The 19,815-nt window shown below is 48.6% G+C and overlaps 1 protein-coding gene and 1 long non-coding RNA gene across 2 annotated transcripts in view; both read right to left on the minus strand.

Moving 5' to 3' along the window:
- Adcy1 (adenylate cyclase 1) overlaps window positions 1-1,523 on the minus strand; it is a 122,269-nt gene extending 120,746 nt beyond the window's left edge. Inside the window, exon 1 of the mRNA XM_059275024.1 lies at window positions 888-1,523. Coding sequence (XP_059131007.1) covers window positions 888-1,523 — 636 coding nt within the window. The remainder of the gene's footprint in view (window positions 1-887) is intronic.
- Window positions 1,524-7,075: 5,552 nt separating this feature from the next.
- On the minus strand, window positions 7,076-13,991 carry LOC131920640 (uncharacterized). The gene is made up of 4 exons (XR_009381736.1): window positions 13,872-13,991; window positions 12,465-12,559; window positions 9,979-10,122; window positions 7,076-8,344 (listed from the first exon to the last, which is right to left on the minus strand). It is a non-coding gene; the product is annotated as an uncharacterized LOC131920640 (long non-coding RNA).
- Between the last annotated feature and the right edge of the window lie 5,824 nt (window positions 13,992-19,815).

Below are 19,815 nucleotides of genomic sequence, written 5' to 3' on the forward strand. Positions count from 1 at the left end.
AGATTCTCTGACCCTGAGTAAGTTCTCACTAGATAGCCTCTGTGGGCTCCCACAGGAAGGTCCCAAACTCCTGGGAACAGTCTCCTGGTCCACCTCCCCACCTGCTTGGGTGCGGTGGTCTGGGAGAACAGGCACCTCCGGAGTCCAGGAGGTGCCTCAAGAGGAGTTAAGTCCTATGCCCTTGTCCCAGCAGCCACCTCACCCGCCCGCCCAAGCTGAAAGAGACAAAGTTCCAGGCTTTGTGGAGCCAGGGTCAGGGCTTCGGGGAGCACAGGCTATGAAGACCAGATTGTGAGTGACCTTGGCAAACTCCCCTCCTTCAGGACAGGAGTCGGGTTCACAGCTGGGTAGTTAGCAATATTGGAGGGGTTCAAAGTCCTTTCCCTCCCACTCTCTGCTCCCTCGGGTCCGCGAAATTGAGAAGCAAGCCCCAGATACGCTCCAGGCGAGCTTGGAGAGGAGCCCAGGGTCTGCGCGCTTCGCCAGACTAGAAGCCTGGCCTCGAGACCGCGCATCCTCCCACTTTTCATCCCTCTACGGAGATGGGCGCAACCCAAAGCAGTGGATCAGGCGTGGGCCCCCGCTTGGCCACACAACTATTGCCTGACCTTGGGCCTGTCACTGCCACCACCACCCGCACACATACTGGTCTCCGGTCTCCACCCTAAAGACGCTGTGGACTCTTATCTCAGAAGAAACCCCAGGTGGTGGGTGCTAACCCTGACTGCATTCTCAGCTTCCTGAGTGACCTTGAACACCCATACCTCTCTTCAGAATCTCAGTTTCCCCACCCTCCCCATGAGAAGAAGAATGTTAAACTCCTGGCACCACCAGTCCCGCTGGCAGGTGTGTCTCCAACCCAATGGGGGGCGCGTGATGGCACTTACCGTCCTCCAGAGACGTGGGCGCTTGGCAGGGACCAAGGCGGCTGTGACCAGTAAGTGAGAGGCAGCCACCACCAGCCCGAAGCCGATGGCCAGTAGGCTGCGCACGGGCAGCAAGGCATAGGATATGAAGGTGACCAAAAGGAGTTGCCAAACCCCCTGCTCAGCAACCGCGGATCCCACGGCGCCTCCCGCAGAGCCCCTCGCCGGGCCACCCAGCGCGAAGGGGCAGCAGAGTAGCGCGAAGGTGAGGCTGAAGAACAGCGCCAGCTGACCGACCTGCTGCAGCTGGGGCACCTGCAGGGATCGGACATTGGTGACCACGAACAGCGCCAGGAAGAGGATGCAGTGCACCGGGTGAGACCCCTTGGCGAGGCCAGGCGCGGGTCCCGGTGCGCCCAGCAGTTCAGCCAGCGCCAGGGCTCCCGCCAGTAGGCTGAGCACCGCCAGCGCCTTCAGCGTGGCCGCCTGCTCCAGCCGCAGCGTGTAGCCGCGGAACAGCGCCTCCAGCTCGGGGCACGCGAACTCCTCGCCACACGCCCGGAGCCCGCGCCGGCCGCCCGGCCCGGCCGCCCGCTCTGCGCCCCCGGGCTCGCCCGCGCCTCCGCCGCCGCCTTGGCCGCGCGGCGCCCCCGCCATCTCAGCGCCATGCAGCGGCCGCGGCCACGGGCGCGCCCCTCGCCGGCCCGGGGCGCCGGGGCGCGGGCGGCGGCGCCGGGGCGGGCGGGCGGCGGGCGGCGAGGCGCCGGGGCGCGGGGCGGGCGGAGTTGGGGCGCCGGCTGCCCAGCGCGCGCGCCCCGAGCGCGTCCCCTCCCGCCCGCCGCGCCTGCGCACTGGCGCCCGCCCGCGCCCCGGCAGTGGTCCTCCGCGGCGATCGCGCTGCGACAGGCGAGCCCCACGAGCCCCGATCTTGGGCGGGCAGAGTCCGCGCCCAACTCTGCGCCCCACGTCTCACACGCCCGAGGGGGCACGTGACCTTGGGTACTGCTCTTGCCTCTCCGAGCCTCGATTTCCCCACCTATGCACAACGGAGCCCACCCCCACCCCCCAGGAGTCTTTCGAGGCGTTAAAAAAGCCAAAATTCCCTGGAGGGGGAGGAACAGCCCTGCCAGATGCGTGTCCCCTCCCCAAACAGAAACAGGTCACCCGAGAGGAGCCCTCACTCCGCTTTAGACTCCGTCAGTGCCCACCGGGAAGCCCCAAGGATCCCTGGTCACACATGCAGGGAGCTCTAAGAGGCTAGTTCGCCCACGGCCTGGGTGGGTGGTGGAAGCTCTGCCTGTTGACCTAAACAAAAATAGAGCCCTGCAATGAATGTCCAGGGAAGCTGTGAGGTCTAGGTGCAGGGATAGGTGAGAGCTGAACGGAGAGATAAAACAGCGCAACTGTCTCCCTAAATAGGAGCTGGCCATGCAAATGATGGTAAGACGTTTTCTTCCAGCGGAACAAGTGGCAGGGACAGATCTGCCGCTGATGCCTGGTGTTTGCACCTAGTGACATCGAAAAATCAAAAAAAAAAAAAAAATCCATTCACTAATCGAAGGGACCTTACAGAATTTCATTTGGTGCTCAGGATGGCCCCCTGAGGTCACTGCCTCTGTTCCCCTTTAGAGAGGGTCCCAGAGGACCCAGACAGTAGAAAGGATATAAGGAGCCCTTGCCACCTCTGGATCCCATGGGTGCACCAAGGGCTATGTCTCTCACGAAATTTTGCGACCCAGAAGCTGTTCCTCCTACAGGAGGCCCTACTTCCAAATGCTCAGTTTCAATCTATCCTGCCCAAACTCTACTCTGTTTTAGAAGACCCCAGGGATTCTCAGGGTAAGAGCCACTGCCCTCCTATTATAGAAGTGAAAGGATTAGAATTTGAGGTGTTCCGGTTTTCTTTGGAATTAGTATTAGTTTGAGCCACATGAACTTGTTTTTACATGTGCCCACCCAACATCTCCAACAGTTCACAATCGAGGTCTTCTGGAACCATTTGATAACCAGCTTCTTGGGCAGACTCCCCAGCAAGACACACCCAGTGCAAAGCCTGCCTGGCACCAACCTGCGCGCAGGCTAAATTGTCTTCAGCCCAGTCCCTGTTCCTTCCATGAAGGTTCACACCTACTGCTCTGCAGCCTCATTTTCCGGTCATTTTTCTCTCTGTGTTCTTTTGACTGAAACCCATGGAGAGCATCAGCTGATGCTGAGAAGATGGTCTGGCTCCATCCTTAGGTCACTACTGCCTTGAAAAGCACCATTGTTACCATCTGATTCCCAATTGTCTCTAAATGCTAGTAAAGTCTGCAAGATTTCTCAAGTACACACCTCAGGTAGAATCTTTTGTTACTTAGCATTGTGTGGTTTTTATATCCTAATGATTTTATTAAAGCAAACCTGAACAATATCCAAAAGTGTTCCTACTACATGAAAATGAAGAACGTATAGTGAAGTCATTTAAATGCAAAGTTCAAAAGTAAACTGCTTGCTTCTGTGTCAACTTGCAATTCTTTCTTCACTGTTTTTTGTTTGTTTGTTTGTTTGTTTTTGGTGGAGCCAGCATCAGCTGCTTTCAAGAGAACCCAGAGGACCCTATATTCGGGTTTGGAAAGAAGGTGGGTCATGGCATGACCCTTTGCTCGCTGCCACAGCTGCCCATCTTATGTCTGTCTGTCATACCTTACTTAGCATCTTGGAAAACAGCCTTTTGTCACCTCTGTTTTGTTGGTGAAGAACCAGACTCAGAGATGCTCAGTTGCTGGCAGAGTCTCACAGTCTAGAGGGAGTGTGGGGTTCCTTGCTTCAAGCCCTGTTGCAAAAGCTCAGAAGGCAGAAGCGTCTGTAGTTGCTATTGTCGGTGTTGGTATGGGCTTGCACAGTGATGTGCTAATGCTCTCACACTATGCGCCAGGCTGGAAGAAGGGCTTCACTGGACAGTTTACAGCCACGGACAAACAGGGAAGTTATATATGATACAGTGGGAGCAGGGGTGGTGTGTACCTCCCATATGACTGCTGTCCTTATCAAAGGAGGACATGTGGGCGCAGATTCATACACAGAGAAAGTACCATGAATGACACTGTCACAAGCCAAGGATCTACAAGAGTGTCCAGAGAGAGGCCTAGACCAAATCTTCTGGACAGAGTCACAAAGAGAAAATCTAATCCCCTGTGGAGCATCTGCCACTCCAAAAGATGACAGCTAGAAGGGCAGCATGGCTAGCCAGAGGTGTGTGTGTATATATGTCTGAGGGCCAGAATCTTGGTCACTCCCCAGTCACTACAGCATCTCTCTCCTCTATCATCCACCTTATTCTCTAATAAATAACTAAATTTAATTTTAAAAACCCACAGTGCACTTTGAGCACTTTTGTTCAGTGGGTGTGTTTCATGCCCAGAGTCTTCTCTTCCATCCATGTGGAAGAGTGTCACTGGCCACCCTCTGCGGGTCACTCTCACAGAGCCTTCCTATGCGCTTTTGTGTCGATGCCTTGAGACTGCACAGGATAGGATCATTCGTGTGATGAGGAGCGGGTCTGGCCTCAAGCCTCGGCCCATCTCTCCCAGTCCCAGCTCATATCTACCCTAGGTCATGAGACATCATGGCTAAAAGAGTGTGGATGCCTGAATCACAGTACTGAGCTAACTAAACGCCTCAGGGCCTCCCATGCCAACTGTGTGACTTTAAGCAAGCTACTCATCCTGTCTGGGTTCTGACTGTGAATTGTGGATTTAATGCCTAGCAAAATGTAGGAAGAGGGAACCACAGACACACCGACTACCCTTTCTATGCATAAAATTAAGATGATTTTTGCTCGGCCAATTCAGTGCTCTATATACACACAAGTGGGTGAGGGTCACTTCAAACTCTTGATTCAGCCATCTAGAGAGTGGCCCTAGTCCAGAGAACTCACACGGTCCTGCTTTAGATCACTGATTTCCACCTACTGCAGTCAGGGATCAGCATTTAGAAGAATGTGTACCATAGTTTATTCCCACTCCATTTTTGGAGACCAAGTTTCCCTGTGAACCTGTGGGGAGATTAGTGTCTACTTTAATTGTCTTTGAACCACTGCCAACATGAGGAAAGAGGCCGCCAGGTCTGTGACTATAGGATGCTCAGGGAAGTTAATGTTGCCATGCTAGTTTTTAAGTGATCAAATGCACACATGAAGGTCTTAGAATAGGGGAGCAATCAAAGTGTTTGACGTGCTCAAGGCTGAGCCTTGAGCAAGCTGATCCCTGCTGAGGGTCCAATATGGTTTGCCTTCACCTAAATTCATGTTGGGGCTTAATTAGTCCATGTAGCAACATTCAGAGGCAGGCTCTAGTGGGAGGCGTAATGGGTCATGGGGGTAAAGCCCTCCTAAGTGGACTGCAGGGACAGTTAGCAGTTCTGCCCCCTTTCCCAGCCCCTGTGAATCCCCACACATCCCCTCTTCCACTTTATGTGTATGTGTAAATTCAGCATAGACCTCCTCCAGAAGCTGAACAGAGTCTTGCATTGTGTTCCTAGATGCCCAGCTTTCAGAACTGTGAGCCAAATGACCCTCTTTTCTTTATAAAGTCTCCATCCTCAGGCATTCTGTTATAGCAACAGAAAACGGACTAGAACAGGTCCTGGCTCGCTGCCTCCACCTCATTTCTCCCAGTTCCATTGGATGCACACACAGTGTCTCCGCCCTTCTCGGTGCTTCCTGTGTGCTTCCTTGGAGCATCAGCGCTCAGGAAGGGGATTTCGACTTCACTTGACAACATTCAGAAAACGTCTCATGCATCTGTTTAGGACTCTTCCTTTCAAAAGGACAAAGAGCCTTAGGCTGCCTTAATCCAAAACAGAAAAGGGCTGGCTCTCGTGACTAAAGGTCTGGGGTAGTCACAGCTGTGTCCATTCCAGAGCTCCAGAGCCTAGAAATGCTACAGATGGGGCTCCCACTGTCACCTGCCAGGCCCGGACACGACCACATGAGCAGGTGCAGGGGATGGGGGCTCTTCTGTCTTTGCTCCTGGGGCTGAGGACTGAAAATAAAGTGTTCCAGCACTCCAGGCAGGGCTGCAGCTGCACAAGGAGGCGTGGGTAACAAGCAGCAGACGTCAGGGAGCACAGCAGGCAAGATCTGGGCTCTCTGACACGGCCACTCCAAGCATCGGTGTCTTGTGGGGTTCCCTGTGGCACGGAGAGAGGGTAAACAGTTGTCGGACGGTGGATGTTTTGTCCTTAGTATATCCCTAGAACTTGTTATCTGTCTCATGAGCCTTCCATGGGAGACCCGAACAAACACCTGTTCACTGTGATCGGGCGCCAGTTTCAGACCAAAGGAACAACAGTCCTACATAAACTCTGGTGGGTAAGCCAGTGAACGTAGTGGGCTTCCTTACGGGAGCATGGGCGACCCCACACTGCGCCACTGCAAAGTCTCACCCAGGATGATGACTTTTCCCTTAGCACTGGATGGAGTTCCCACTTCAGCTAACCTCCCACCCCTCTCTATACTCAAGCACCAGACAGCTACGGCTAGGGCAGGACTGCAAACAGCTGGTAGAGAAGCGTAGAAGGAGGTGTGAAAGCTCAGGCGGGGGTCTCATGACCCTCTCCTACCCCTCCCTCAAGAAGGGAACACTGACAGACCCTCATCTTAAGGGTCTCTTGCAGGTAACTGGAGGGCTGTTATGCTCAGAGGACAGAGCTCCACACTAGCGATGCCATCCCTTCACAGACTTACCAGCCTTTGCCTAAAAAGTTTAAAACCATCGTATCTTGAGCATTCCCTTAGATTTCAGCCTAGTGATCGTCCCTATGCACATGTGAACTTCACAAATGTACACCGTTTTCATTGTTCTTAAATACAACCAAGGAGCCCAGGAGAGAGCCAACGGGGATAAAGAGAGTTTCCTTCTCCTCTACAATGCCCTAAGACCTCACTTGCCATGATGCCCTAGGCCCCATGGTGAAATCTCCCACAAGCTGCTCTGCGACTCTTCCTCTATCTTCTTTTCAGACCAACTGATGTCCCAGCTTCTCGGCCATGCAGCAAAATCTTCAACCTCCATTATTATCTGTACACAGTATTGTGGCCTGTCTGTCCCATCCTGCTCATGCTCTCAGAGACAGTGAGTCATTCCAGACACCTACACACACTAACTCAGATTTTCCTAAGAGCCATCTTTCTGAATGTACATCACACACCCCACAAAGCCCAAAGCTAGTGCATCCAAATCCTGCATTTTTATTGCAATTTATTTCCACTGAATTCAAAGGCAACTGGAGTCATTGAAGTGTACTGGGAACCTTAGATCGTCACTCCTGTCTTTTCTGATACAAAGGCCAGCTCCTGTCTGGTAGGCATGGTGTATAGTACATACTCCATCTTTGCTAATCCCTCTGGAGCTCTTTGGCATATACTAGGGGTGGTGGGCATGGCTCTCCCAGCGGTTTTGCTGGCTACTGTTGTTCAGGTCTGTTCTGGTACACTCCCTGCAGCTTTCCCGCAGGGATCATGGCCTTCCGTCATGATCCAGATTACTTTGGGGGTGACTGCCAACTTCATAAAGGCTGCCTGGTGTTTGTAGCGTGTCCTCATGGGGTCTATTTCATAGGTGAACAGTGCAGAAAGGTACTAGACTGTAGAATTTAGAGAACAGAAGCAGCTGCCTCCAGGCTCCTCCAGTGCTGAATGCAGCCTGGAACATTTGCATCCAAACTGCCCCTGCCCTGCCTCTGTCCATCACTACCTGCCCTCTGCATTGTTCTCTTAAGAAAGCCAGTATGTGGCAGTATCTGAAGTTTACTGGAAGGAGGAGTATAGGAGTTAGGGCCTTCCAGAAAAACAGAAGCAACAGAATATGGGTATTGCCTACACACACACACACACACACACACACACACACACACACACACACACACGGGGATGGGGGAGGGGGAGAGCACACTCATGAAGAAAGGTATGTTTTGCTCATGCAATGATGGAGGCTGTTAAGTTCAGGATCTGCAGAGTTGGTGGGCAGCTAGAGACCCAGAGAAGAGCTCATCTTGTAGTACAAGTTCAATGGCCATCAGCTGGAGAGGTCTTTATTCCTGGATAGAGGCCAGTCTTTTTTGTCTTTTCTATCCAAGCTTAATTAATTGAAGAGGATTAACTAATTGAATGAGGCCTAGCCACATTATAGAGAATGATCTGTTTGGCTCAGAATCCACTGGTGTGAATGTAAATTTCACCCTCAAATCACCCTTGTAGATGTAGACTGGAAATAATATCAGGCTACCTTTCTAGGCACTGTGATCCGGCCAAGATGACACATGAAACTAACCTCACAGAGAAGTTGGCCCAAGTCACCAGTAAGGAAAGGATAGAGTGTGTCTATTTGTGGGAATCAGTGGCAGGGCCACATGTTCTGCGAGTGGGCAAAGTAGAATCCAGGACTCAAAGCTTGGAAGGCACGTTTGATGCTGGGCCAGGTTTCTTTCTTTCAGGTTTTCTGTGAGTGCAAGAAGAAAACAGAACCTTCTAGAACAGAATCTCGTTACGGGAAAGGCATATATTGCATTATAACAAAGGTGACTTTGGACAAAGAACTTGGACAGGAGGTGTCAAACCCCAGGAGGCCCCACTCTGCCCTCCTCTGTCAACATCCTTGCTTTGAAGGAAAGGGAACTGGTATTTACTGGTCACAGATTGCCACGTGATTGCAAAGAGCAGGGAGACTCCAGCAGCTGGGCAGCCACACCACACTGACTCTACCTGTGGGCAGTGACTTTCTTGTCCCTTCCCCCACGTGAAATGAGATGTGTATTCTTCAAACAATGGTAGGGTCAAGATCTTCCCAGCAGAAGCCCCTGTGAGAAATGTCCTGCACTTGACTCAGGGACAGGAGGGCAGGAGAGAAGGCAGCCTCTGAGGCTACTAGGCTGTCACATATCCAAAAAAAAAGAAAGAAAGGGTCTCTTAACCACCAGGAGGCATCCAGGAGAGTGGAGAGCAGGACAGGAACATCTTAAGACCAGCAAGGTCCCCTGGCTGAATGAGGGCAGCAGGAAGGGATTCTCTAAATCCCCCTAGTGACTGTTGGGGTCAGCATGTGCCCCTGCCTGCCTGTCCCCAGGTGATTCATTTTCACCAGAGCCTAGGTACTTCCCCAAAGCCGCCAGGACCCGATTATTTATAGTGACACTGGAGACCTAAGCTGATGAGCGCTAAATGGATTTGTGTAAACCATCCTGGAGCTGCAGATGGGGAGGAGGCCAGAGGGCTGGGTGGGTAGGCTTGCCCTGAAGTGAATAGGGAAAATATCGAAAATCAGGTCTGGCTCTGGAGAGCAGAGTGCGGTGAGAGTCGGAGCTGACAGCTGCGCTTGAAAGGCCCAAGGAGCTTCAGCCTGAGGATTTGTGCTAAAAATAGCATCACTGGCTTGTGGGTAGAGAATTTGACCCAATTAGAGATTACCAGTTTCAGGAATTACTGGAAAAGAAATCTCATTAAATAGGTTAAATATAGGAGCCAGAAGCTTAAAAGGCCATTTGGGACTAAAAGGAAACCCAAAACTCCAGAAAGATTTAAAAATAAATTTTGTTTCTCCTTTAAGAGCAGGGGTCTCAGTGGGCTACCTAAACCCAGCCTCTGTCTGGAAGGCCCTGAGATGAGTTCTCAGGGCGTGGATTCACAGACAGGGCCAGAGGCTCCTTCGGAGCCACCTCGCAGCCCTGGACCTGAGCCCAGAGTCGTCCCTGCTAGCTGCTTTTGGAGGGCTAGCTGTTAAATGGCCATGCTCAAGAGTCGGAAGTGGAACAGGGGCTCTGATCACACTCGACACACATACATGAAAACACTGTCAGCACACAGTGATATGTGCCAGACCCCACCCACCCTGGGTTCTCTCTATCTCCACGCACCACCTAACCCCAGCCAGGAGCCCCGGCAGTATGCTCCTCACCTCCCTCTCCTCCCCACGGCCAATCTGTCACCAAGTCCTATGGATCCTGTCCCCAAAATAGCTTCCTCCTGTGCATCTCCACACTAGACCTGTCACCGCCTGAATTCAGGTCCTCAGAGATTGCCGCCAGGACCCTCTGAGCTATCACACTCTGTTCTCTTCCGGAAGCTCCCCACACGCACCTGCTCAGGCCCCAGCACAGAGTTTTCTCTGAAATGTGAAGAGGATCTTGTCATTTTCCGACTCGGGAAAAACTCAGCAGCCTCCTAGTGCCTCAAAGCATCCCATCTAGTGTGCCTTCACAGTGCCGTGTTCCAAGGAAAACCCTAAAACAGTACATAAAATGTAAAAATTAAAAAAGAAAAAAAAAAGCGCTGTCTTTGAACACACTCAGAGGTGATGAGCCAGAGCAGGCACACCTTCACTGCAGGCAGAACCTCCGGTTCCTCACCAGAGAACACCCAAGGCATCCTAAGGATGAGCCAGACCAGCACAGTAGCCCTGGGGCTCTTCCTGCTGTAGTTTTCCTCCTCTATACACACCTTGCTGCGGGTCCCCTTTGCTGCTCCCGGGGAGTCTTGTCCTGTTCCTGTGCTCTGCTTCTGATGCCTGCCACCATGCTTTGAAACCCTACCCCAGTCTTGGATCCTCCTCTTTCCAGTTCACACTCCACGCAGGACACTTCCAGTCACCCACCCAAAGGTGAGGGGTTTCCCACACGAACCGAAGCTGACAGCAGCCGGATGTCCTACAGGGTCACTCAGTTCTGACCCTGGTACCCAGAGGTTGAGTGCCAGACCCTACAGCTTAGGCCTCAGACCCTCAGCGGCCTCGGCTTCAGATGCCAGCTGCAGGCAGGGAGTCCCCAGGTCATTCACAACTTCTGTTAGACACAGCTGCAAACCAGAAGTTCTTGTGAGTCCAGCCTAAGTTTCCAACTTTGTTAAGAACACCTCAGAAACCTCTAGAAAGTCGCCTTGCTAGGTCAGCAGTTCGTTACAAAGGACATTAAAGGACACAGTTGAACAACCACAGAAAGAGATACACAGAGGTTTCGAAAGGCCCCCAAGGCACTGGCACTTCCAACCTTACGAAGCTTTGGGGTGGACTGCCACCCCAGCAGCTGGAGGAGTTGTTGTTTACTAACATATAAGCCTAAGTTCCACCCTCTGAGGTGTCTAAATCATTGATTATTGGTGATCAATTAAAACATCACCTCATTTTTCCTCTCTAAATGTCCACAGGTAAGGCTGAAAGTTTCAACCCTAACCATCTCAAAATTGCTTCCTGCATCCCGAAGCTGGGCACTCACAATAGCAATCAGTCAGCTCACTGATGTACAAAAATGCTTCACTTTGGAGACTCTGAGGTTTGGGGAGCCTGTGTGCTATGGAATGTGGTCAGAGATCACGTATCCACATCTTCCCGGCCTGTTCTGTCCACCAGGCAGGAAACAACCTGGAAGTCCACAGCCTCATCTTCATTCCACGGTTGAAAAGGAGAAAGTCTCTTCGAGCATGTGGCTCCAATCTGCAAAGGTCTCCCTGGCCCTGCTCTGGTCATATGACTTCCATGGGAGTAGCACTATCCCGGGGATCAATGTCCTCCCTCAGGTAAGGAGGTATTGGAAAGACAATTAGGAATTGCAGTCCATGACAGCGTGTTGGTAGGGAAGACCAGGATGCTGCTACAGTAAACTAGGGCCAGTCCTCACCAACTGAGAAGCAACCCAGTTGCCTCTACCCTGAAGAACAGCCCCTCATTGCCCATACAGACCCGCTGCCTTTACCCTCCCTGCACCTTATTCCTCAGGCTAGTTAGGTTTATTTCAACTTGACAAAGGCTAGAGTCATTGGGAAGAGGGACTCTCAATTGAGAAAACGCCTCCATCAGATTTGGCTGTAGGCAAGTCTGTAGGGCATTTTTGTGATTGATGATTGATGTGAGAAGGCCCAGCTCATTGGTGGGGGTGGGGGGTGGAGTGGGAACGTGGGGGTGGGGTGGCAGTCCCATCCTTGGTTCTGGATGGTATAAGAAAGCAGGCTGAGTAAGCCAAAATGAGCAAGCCAGTAAGTAGTGTTCCTCCACGGCCTCTACTTCAGTCCCTGCCTGACTTCCTTCAGTGATAGACTGTTTCCTGGAAGTATAAGCTGAAATAAACCCTTTCTCCCCAACCCCCACCAAGCTGCTTTTAGTCAGGGTGTTTCATCACAGCAACAGAAACCTAAGACGGAATTTGGCTCCAGGTTCATGGGGTTTTGCTATGACAGACCTGACCATGGTGTTTGGAGGAAGATTATGGATGTGATTGGAACTTTGGTCGGAAGAAGCCATTAATACTCAAAGTTCAAGGGGCTGCCCTGTATGCTCTCGTAAGGAACTTATAAGACAAGGCTGAGAGCAATACAGACGATGAAGGCCTGGCTTATAAAGCTCCAGAGGGAAGTTTAGAGTCTCTCAACGATTATTATTGGGGCCATTTGTACGCTATTTTAAATTAAATACCACTAAAGTGAAACATTTGCTTTTCTGAGACAGCCAATACTGGTCAGCTAGGGCTGAAGAGTAAGCTGTGATTAAGAGACCAGCATCAGTGAGGCCAAATCTTCCGTGAAGTGTTTCCTCGGGGTCAGCACAGAGAAACTGTGGTGGAGGGGCAAGGATGTACCTTGTGCTGGAAGCTGAACTGGGTAGTGTGTAAGAGTCTCCCACGGCTTATTTTGAAAGCATAAAGGGGTCATGGAGAGCAGCTGCAGCTTGGCACTGTGGAAGGACAGCAGAAACCATTAGTGAAGGTACAGCCTCAGTTGCAGTAGGAACCCCAGATTGAAGGGGTCATAGAGAGAAGTTGAGGGCTGGCACCATGTGGCAGAGCTAGAGTTCCTGAAGAGATCCGGGGGGAGGGTATTGGTGAAGACACAATCCAGGTGCAGTGGAGATCCCAGTATACTGGAGGTGCCAGTACAATGGGCCAAGTACCAAGGACAGCAGCAGCTGTGAGGCCAAGACAAGTTGTGTGTGCTGTAGATGGCAAAGCAGGAGAAACCGAGAGCTTTAGAGGAGCCCAGAAGATTGTGAGTGAGTCCAGATGTCTGACACTAAGCTTTTAACACTGCTAGATGTAGCAGGAATCTTAAAAGTTCTTATTAATAAAATCAAACCTGAGCCAGGTATTGGGGTGTAGCTGGAAGATCAGAGAACGAGAACAAGCCACAGCTACCTCACCTCGCCGGATCCTCAGCTGGTCTTGTTTCCTCAGACTGGAAGCCTCTATGTCCTCATCCAGAATGGATCTCAGCTGAACTGCTGCTCAAAAGCCTGAATGCTTAACCAGCCAAATGCTTAACCAGTCAAATGCTTCCAGTTTCTGGTCCTCATGCCTTATATACCTTTCTGCTTTCTACCACCACTCCCTGGGATTAAAGGCTCGCTTTCTGGGATTAAAGGCGTGAGTCACCATGCTTGGCTGTATCCTTGAACAGATGGATTTCTACCTCTGGAATGCTAGGATTAAAGGCATGTGCTACCACTGCCTATCCTCTATGTTTAATATTGTGGATGTTCTGTCTCTGACCCCAGATAAGTTTATTAGGGTGCACGATATTTTGGGGAACACAATACCACTTCAGCTAGACTTTGGTTTTGGTTTAATCTGGTTGGGAAAACAGAACTGTCCTGGCTCTTCCTTTTTGAAATAAGAAGTATATAACTTACTTTTATTTTACATGAGTCCACAGTTAATGGATTGGAATTTTAGAGAGACTTTGGATATATTAAAGAAACTTAGCTTTGAAAAAGACTTTGGATGTTTTAAGAGACTGAACCTTCAAAGTGTTTGAAGTTTTAAAGACAGGGACTTTTAAAAACTAGAATGTTTTATATTGTGGTGTTAACATTAACATGCTATCTTGGGGACAAACAAGAAAGGAAAGGTTATGGATTAATAAGTGATGTATTTGTGTATCAAGTAGACACGGAGTCAATTGTTCTGGTTAGTTTTATTTCAACTTGATATAGGCTAGAGTTATTTAGGAAGAGGGACTCTCAATCAAGAAAACAGCTCCATAACGTTTACCTGTAGGCAAGTCTGTAGTTCATTTTCTTGATTAATGATTGATGTGGGAAGACCCAGCTCACTGAGGGTGGTGCCACCCCTGGGCAAGTGGTCCTGAATGGTATGAGAAAGTAGGTTGAGCAAACCAGAGAAAACAAAGCAGTAAACAGTATACCTCATGGTTTCTACTTCAGTTCCAATCTCCAAGTTCCTGCCTTGAGTTCCTGTCCTGACTTCCTTCAGTAATGGAATGTGACATGAGGGTTGTAATCTAAAGTAAACCCCCTTTCCTCTCCAAGCTGTTTTTGGTTGTGGTGTTTGTTTTATCATAGTAGTAGAAACCTAATTAAGACATTACTCTTCAGTGTCGTTATACTTACCTGAATGGGGCCTGCCAAAGTTCACATTTATCTGAAATGTCAGAAAATAGTCTTAGGAAAGAGTGTGTTTGCAGATGTAATTTGTCATGAGCAAATGATGCCATCAGCATAGAGCAACACATCAGTGTCTTCCCACACTTCCCAGAACTTACTGTACGTCAATAGATTATAGATGACACCTGTTCCATTGGCCTTTTTCACCAGGTATTCCTCACTTTCCCAAGCCATGACCATGACAATCCAATCTTAAATTCTTAGTATTAGTAGTATCTCTAGCAGTCAAATCACACATTGTACTGCACAAATAACATATAGATTATCAAGGAAGCTGGAAGGAAATAAAGAAACTATGATAGTTAAAAAAGCAATGGAAAGAATCAGTACAGCTGGTCAGATCTGGATACAATAAATAGATCACCGAGATGTTGAGGTGAGGTATGTGTGTTGCCTAAAAGTGTCCTGTCAATATGAGGTCTGATCATGTGAAGCTGTGTCTGAGGATAGCTAGGAGCACATCACCTGACAATTCCTTGGTCAGAGACGGGATGAGCATTAAAAAGTGACCCATTGGGGCTGGAGGATGCCTCATCATATGAGAGCACTTACTGCTCCTTCAGAGGATTGCAGTCAGTTGCCAGCACCCATAGGGACTGTCCATCATTCCGGTTTCAGGGTATCTGACACCCTCTTATGACCTTCATGCTCACCAGGCACACACATGGTGCACAGGCATATAGGCCTGCAAAACATTCATACCCACGAAGTAAAAATGAATCTTTAAAAGAATAATTAGTAATAAAGTCAACAATGAAATGCCTAGTTGATGCCTGTACTATGCTGTAGGCTGAAGAGTCTCCCCTTATATGTGTCTATGTCTTTGGTCTAATCTGATAAGCCTGATATGTTTGGTGCATCCTACATTTGGTGGTTGTTTTCCCACTGTTTGCTGAAGTGCTGTGAGTCCCAAAGACCCAGAAATGTTCATATGTGTCTGCTTCCTGCAAATATCTGGTGGCTATTAAAGAGCTAGGTCACCCCACCTTAACTGTGGGTCCCCAGTGGAGTAATTGGCAAGGCATAGCTCATTCAATTGGTTAGTGCTCTTGTGATAGATCAACTTAGATTTAGTATGGACATAGGGAAGAAGTCATGGGCCAGACCAAGGCAGAGTTCGGTGTGACATTAGCACAAGCTAAGGAACCTGAAGGATTCCTGGCCACCAAATGTGATGGGGAAAGCCCCCCATGCACACACTCCCTTAGAGCCTATGTGAGCACTTGGGGTGGCTCAACAGACCAAATTAGCATGAGGCAGGTTAACAAGGGGAAAGGGAGACGTGTTTTATTAATTTTTCATGTACGCAGGGATCTCCACAGGAGTATAAAGTCCAAAGAAATAAATGAAACGTCACCTTTGATAGTTCTACAAATGAGGACAATGTCATCAAAGGAATAGCAGAGCAAATGCGTCTCTAGACTAAGGTAATAAATTCTAGCACATGAGTGGGAGATACACGCCTGCATGAAGATGGAGGAAGACGAAGGTCACTCCAGTGAGTTTATTCATTTAGTTGTATTGCAACCCCAACTTGCAGTTCTGCTGATTAAAGCTATTTTCTTGCCTTTGGGGGAGGAGGCCATCCCTACAGCAATCTTCATGGCTTGATGCACATGGGAAAAAATAGCCTAAGTGATCCTTTCTGAAGATAATAGCCTGTGACTTCAGTCTGAAATAATCAATATAGCAATGAGAGTTAGTGATAACATGTCCTTTAAACTTTGTGACATAGGACTTGATTTTTCTAAATGTGGCAGGTACCTGAAAGAATGTGTATTTTCCAATTACAGACAGCTTAGCTTCCCACACACAACAAAACAAGTTTGTTAAGGATGTTCAAAGTTGATCTTTACAAGTGTCTTGTTGCTTTAACCTATTAATAATTGAAAGAGATCGATTGAAGTTGATTAAAGTCATCCATTCTGATAAGAAGCTCTCAGTGTCTCTTTATAATTCTACCAGTTTTTAATTCATGTCTTTGTAGTCTTTGCATTGAATAGTTAGCAATGATATCTTCCTGGTGAACAGGAGGAGCTCTGCTCTTTAGGGTAAGATATTCTTTTCCCTAACATTGTGTTTTGTGTTTAAGTTGTCTTGCCTAGTTTTAATATTACCAGTCATCCCTCTGTCCAGCATTGACTTTGCTGAGCTGTCTTGACTAGTTACCATTCTGTGCCATTGTTTGCCATTCTCTTAGTAGGTCTGGTGAGTGATATATTAATTAGTGTTGTTGGTAGGCACAGCATATTTCATCGAGCCAGCCCTCCCAGTTCATATCATCTCTCCGGGTCCACTTCATTCCCTCCTAGAACACTCCAGAAGCTTCTCTGAGTAGTTCCTTAGACTTTGATTTTCTTGAACTGTCTTCATTTAGTCTTCTTTCACAATATATATTCTTCAGATTGTACAGTGCTAGGATAAAAGCTAGTCTTGTCTCAGTCCTTTAAAACTAGAATGCACATTTGCTTTTCTCTTCCTGGCCGTAGGGAGTCTGTTCTCAGAGCCCCTGTTCTGTACAGGTCAGCTCTTCCCCATCCTCCAGCAGCTCTTACCATCTCTCTGGACTGTGGTTTGGTGCTCACCCACTTTTTAGCTACTCTGTTAGTTCCTTTAAGGCACCACCACGTCTTCAAGTCTCATCTCTTGGTTTTTCTACTGAGTGTCATTCTCGGTCTCGTGTGTCTTTGATCATCTGTAAGTATGGGTCCCAGGCTTACTTTTTCCTAATCTGTGAAGAGGTGGGGGCCTAAATTTCAAATGTTCTCCCACAGAGAGTACTTAGGCACCTTATGTCACTCAAGGAGACTTCTGCTTAGAATCCCAGGTGGGTCTTTCCTTTCCCCCTCCTTCTTATTTTCCTAACTTTGATATTTAAACTTTCAAGTATAAAGAAGAGTGGACATTGTCTTTGACTCAGTTGAAGGACAGTTACAGACACTGTAGAACTTCATCCATTTCCTAAGAATGAAGGCTGTAGTTTTTTTAATAGCTCCTAAGAAAATCAAGCCAGCTGGCCATTAGTTATTTTCCTCATACTATGACAGCCCCAACTACTTTACATTTCCTTCATTGTCCCCAAACACCCTTTTGGGTATTCGTTCTCTAAAGTAAAATCTAACCAAGGTTCACATGTTGCAACCAGTCAGTATTTTTTTAAATTTTAGAACAGCCCTCCTACCTTTGGTATATAAAACATTTTTTTCTTTTTTATAAACATAATCACCCAAAGGGTCTGAGTGCACTAGAACCAGCTTGTCCACCAGGATGTCCATATTCCATGGCAGGGGCTACTCTAGTTACTGCTTCTTCAGGCCATCAGAGTGGAAGATTGCCTTTACCCCAACTCTACCCTAAGGACAGATCCTCTACTCCTCCCTGTCCCCCTCCTCTCTTTGGGTGGTCTGGACCTTTCTTTTTCTTCAGCTGGCTCCTTCTCCAGCAGAGAAATCTCTTAGCACCTCCTTAAAGTCAAACACTCCACTTTTTAGAATCACCTCTTCTATACAGACAAAAATGTGGAAGCCTGGAGGCTGGCAGCCCTGCAGGAGATATCACCTACATAGCTGGAGCTAAGATAGGTCAAGGGCAAACAAACCCCTGAGGAGTGTGTCCAGCAAGATACTGAGCTTGGCAGAAATCTGCAAAATGAGCATTGCTACCATATCATATGACTTATTCCACGGAGACATGAACAAACCTGGGCAAGCCACTCCGACAGTTGGAAAGCCTTTTCTCAGAAGTTGTTCCTATTACATCACCTGGGGGAGGAGCCTTGTGAATCTTGCTAGCTTCAGGAACTTCCAGAGACTTGTGAGGTTTCTTTACTTCCTGGGTGTTGGCAAGCCTCTTTCCATTATGGGACATTTCAGTTTGGAAGGAATAGCTACATAAAACTCCATCCATTTCTCCAGCTCTTTCTGAAACCTCTTCTGTAATGTTTCCTGAACCTTGCGGGTGGAGGTCGCTATGGATGTCCGACCCACAGCAAGTCACTTAGTCTCAGCAGCTGGACCAGTTATGAGTCTCTGCAGTATACTTCTCATTGCAAAGGAGAAGGAGGGGGAGAGGAGGAGGAGGAGGAGGAAGAGGAGGAGGAGGAGGAGGAGGAGGGAGGAGGAGGAGGAGGAGGAAGGAGAAGGAGAAAGAAGAAATGTTTCCTCCCATAACCAGTTGAGGCCAATAGCAAGTCATCTATGGGCTTAACAGAAATGGCCAGAAGGCATTTTGACAGGCACATCATATCCATTTAACAAAACAATAGCGTTAGCCTCCATATTGAAGCCTATGGGCTTTTGAATTGGCTTACAGTACCAAATATTAGGTCCTTCCTGTGGCACAAGTTGCATCTGTAAGAGTCATACCACTATCATACCCATGGGCATATCTTACCTGGCATGTAGGTACTCATGGTTCCACACCTGAATAGGACTGTTAGTAACACCCCCCCTACACACACACCCTGCCAGAAGCCCCTACAATGCCTTCTAGCATTATGAAAACCAGCCAGCAGGAAAGAAACTTTCAATTCAATCTCAGCCTGGTTTCACCATGTCCTGTAGCTAATGCATTCAATGCCTTCAAAAATAGGGACTGACTATCTAGTTCTGACATTCAACTAACAGCACTGGCCATGGCTTCTATGATTTGGAAGACTTGAGGGCTTTCCTGGCCAATAATTCATATGGAAATAACATACCCTGGCACTGGGATTTTCATTCAACAACCATATGGCTCCTGGTGGACTTCTCCCACTCATGATGGGTGTCTTTATTCAGACAACTTACCCATTATCTTTTGTAGTGGGTGGCTGTTTGAGCCATGCCCTGAAGCATCACCCCTAGTGAGGTAGTAGATAGCTGTTACACCTGCCTATGACCTTGAGGTACATGCCCCTAAGGCATGGTCACTGGGAGACCCTTAAAATCTGGGATGCACATATGCTTTCTCTCTTGGCTACCTCATGGTTTGGATGCTGAGATCTTGGACCAAGCAGACCAGCGTGGGACATAGCTCAGCTTTCCCAGACCCTACAATAAATCTCCTGTGGTTGTGAGTTAACCCCCAAATAAATTCCTTTGATCATTAAGCTGACTCCGTGGATTGCCTGCAATTTAATCTCAATAATCTGTATTGTTCTTTCAAATGCCTTTCCATGTCTGTAAGACACTCAAGAGATGGCATTATATAACAACACCTTTTCATAGTTGGTGGGCAGAATCTCTGAATGTTTGCTGCCAACCCGGCCCAAGTGCAAGTTTGGTCTTGGGCAGTTAAAATACAAAAACAAACAAATAAATAAACAAACAAACAAAAACCAACCTGTTATCAAGGCCCAATATACTGTGAAAAGATCTCATAACTGTCAGTAATTCTTTCACCAGAAGATCAGCATTTGCAATAGCAGCATATATGAGGAACACCATCTTCTTTAGTTTGACATGATCCACAGACATTGTCCATAACCACTAGCCTCCTCACGCTGGGGTAATGCTGCTTCCACAGGTCCACTGTGTATCTCCCACCCTGAT

This window comes from Peromyscus eremicus, chromosome 10 (genome assembly GCF_949786415.1).
Source record: "Peromyscus eremicus chromosome 10, PerEre_H2_v1, whole genome shotgun sequence".
Taxonomy (NCBI): Eukaryota; Metazoa; Chordata; class Mammalia; order Rodentia; family Cricetidae; genus Peromyscus; species Peromyscus eremicus.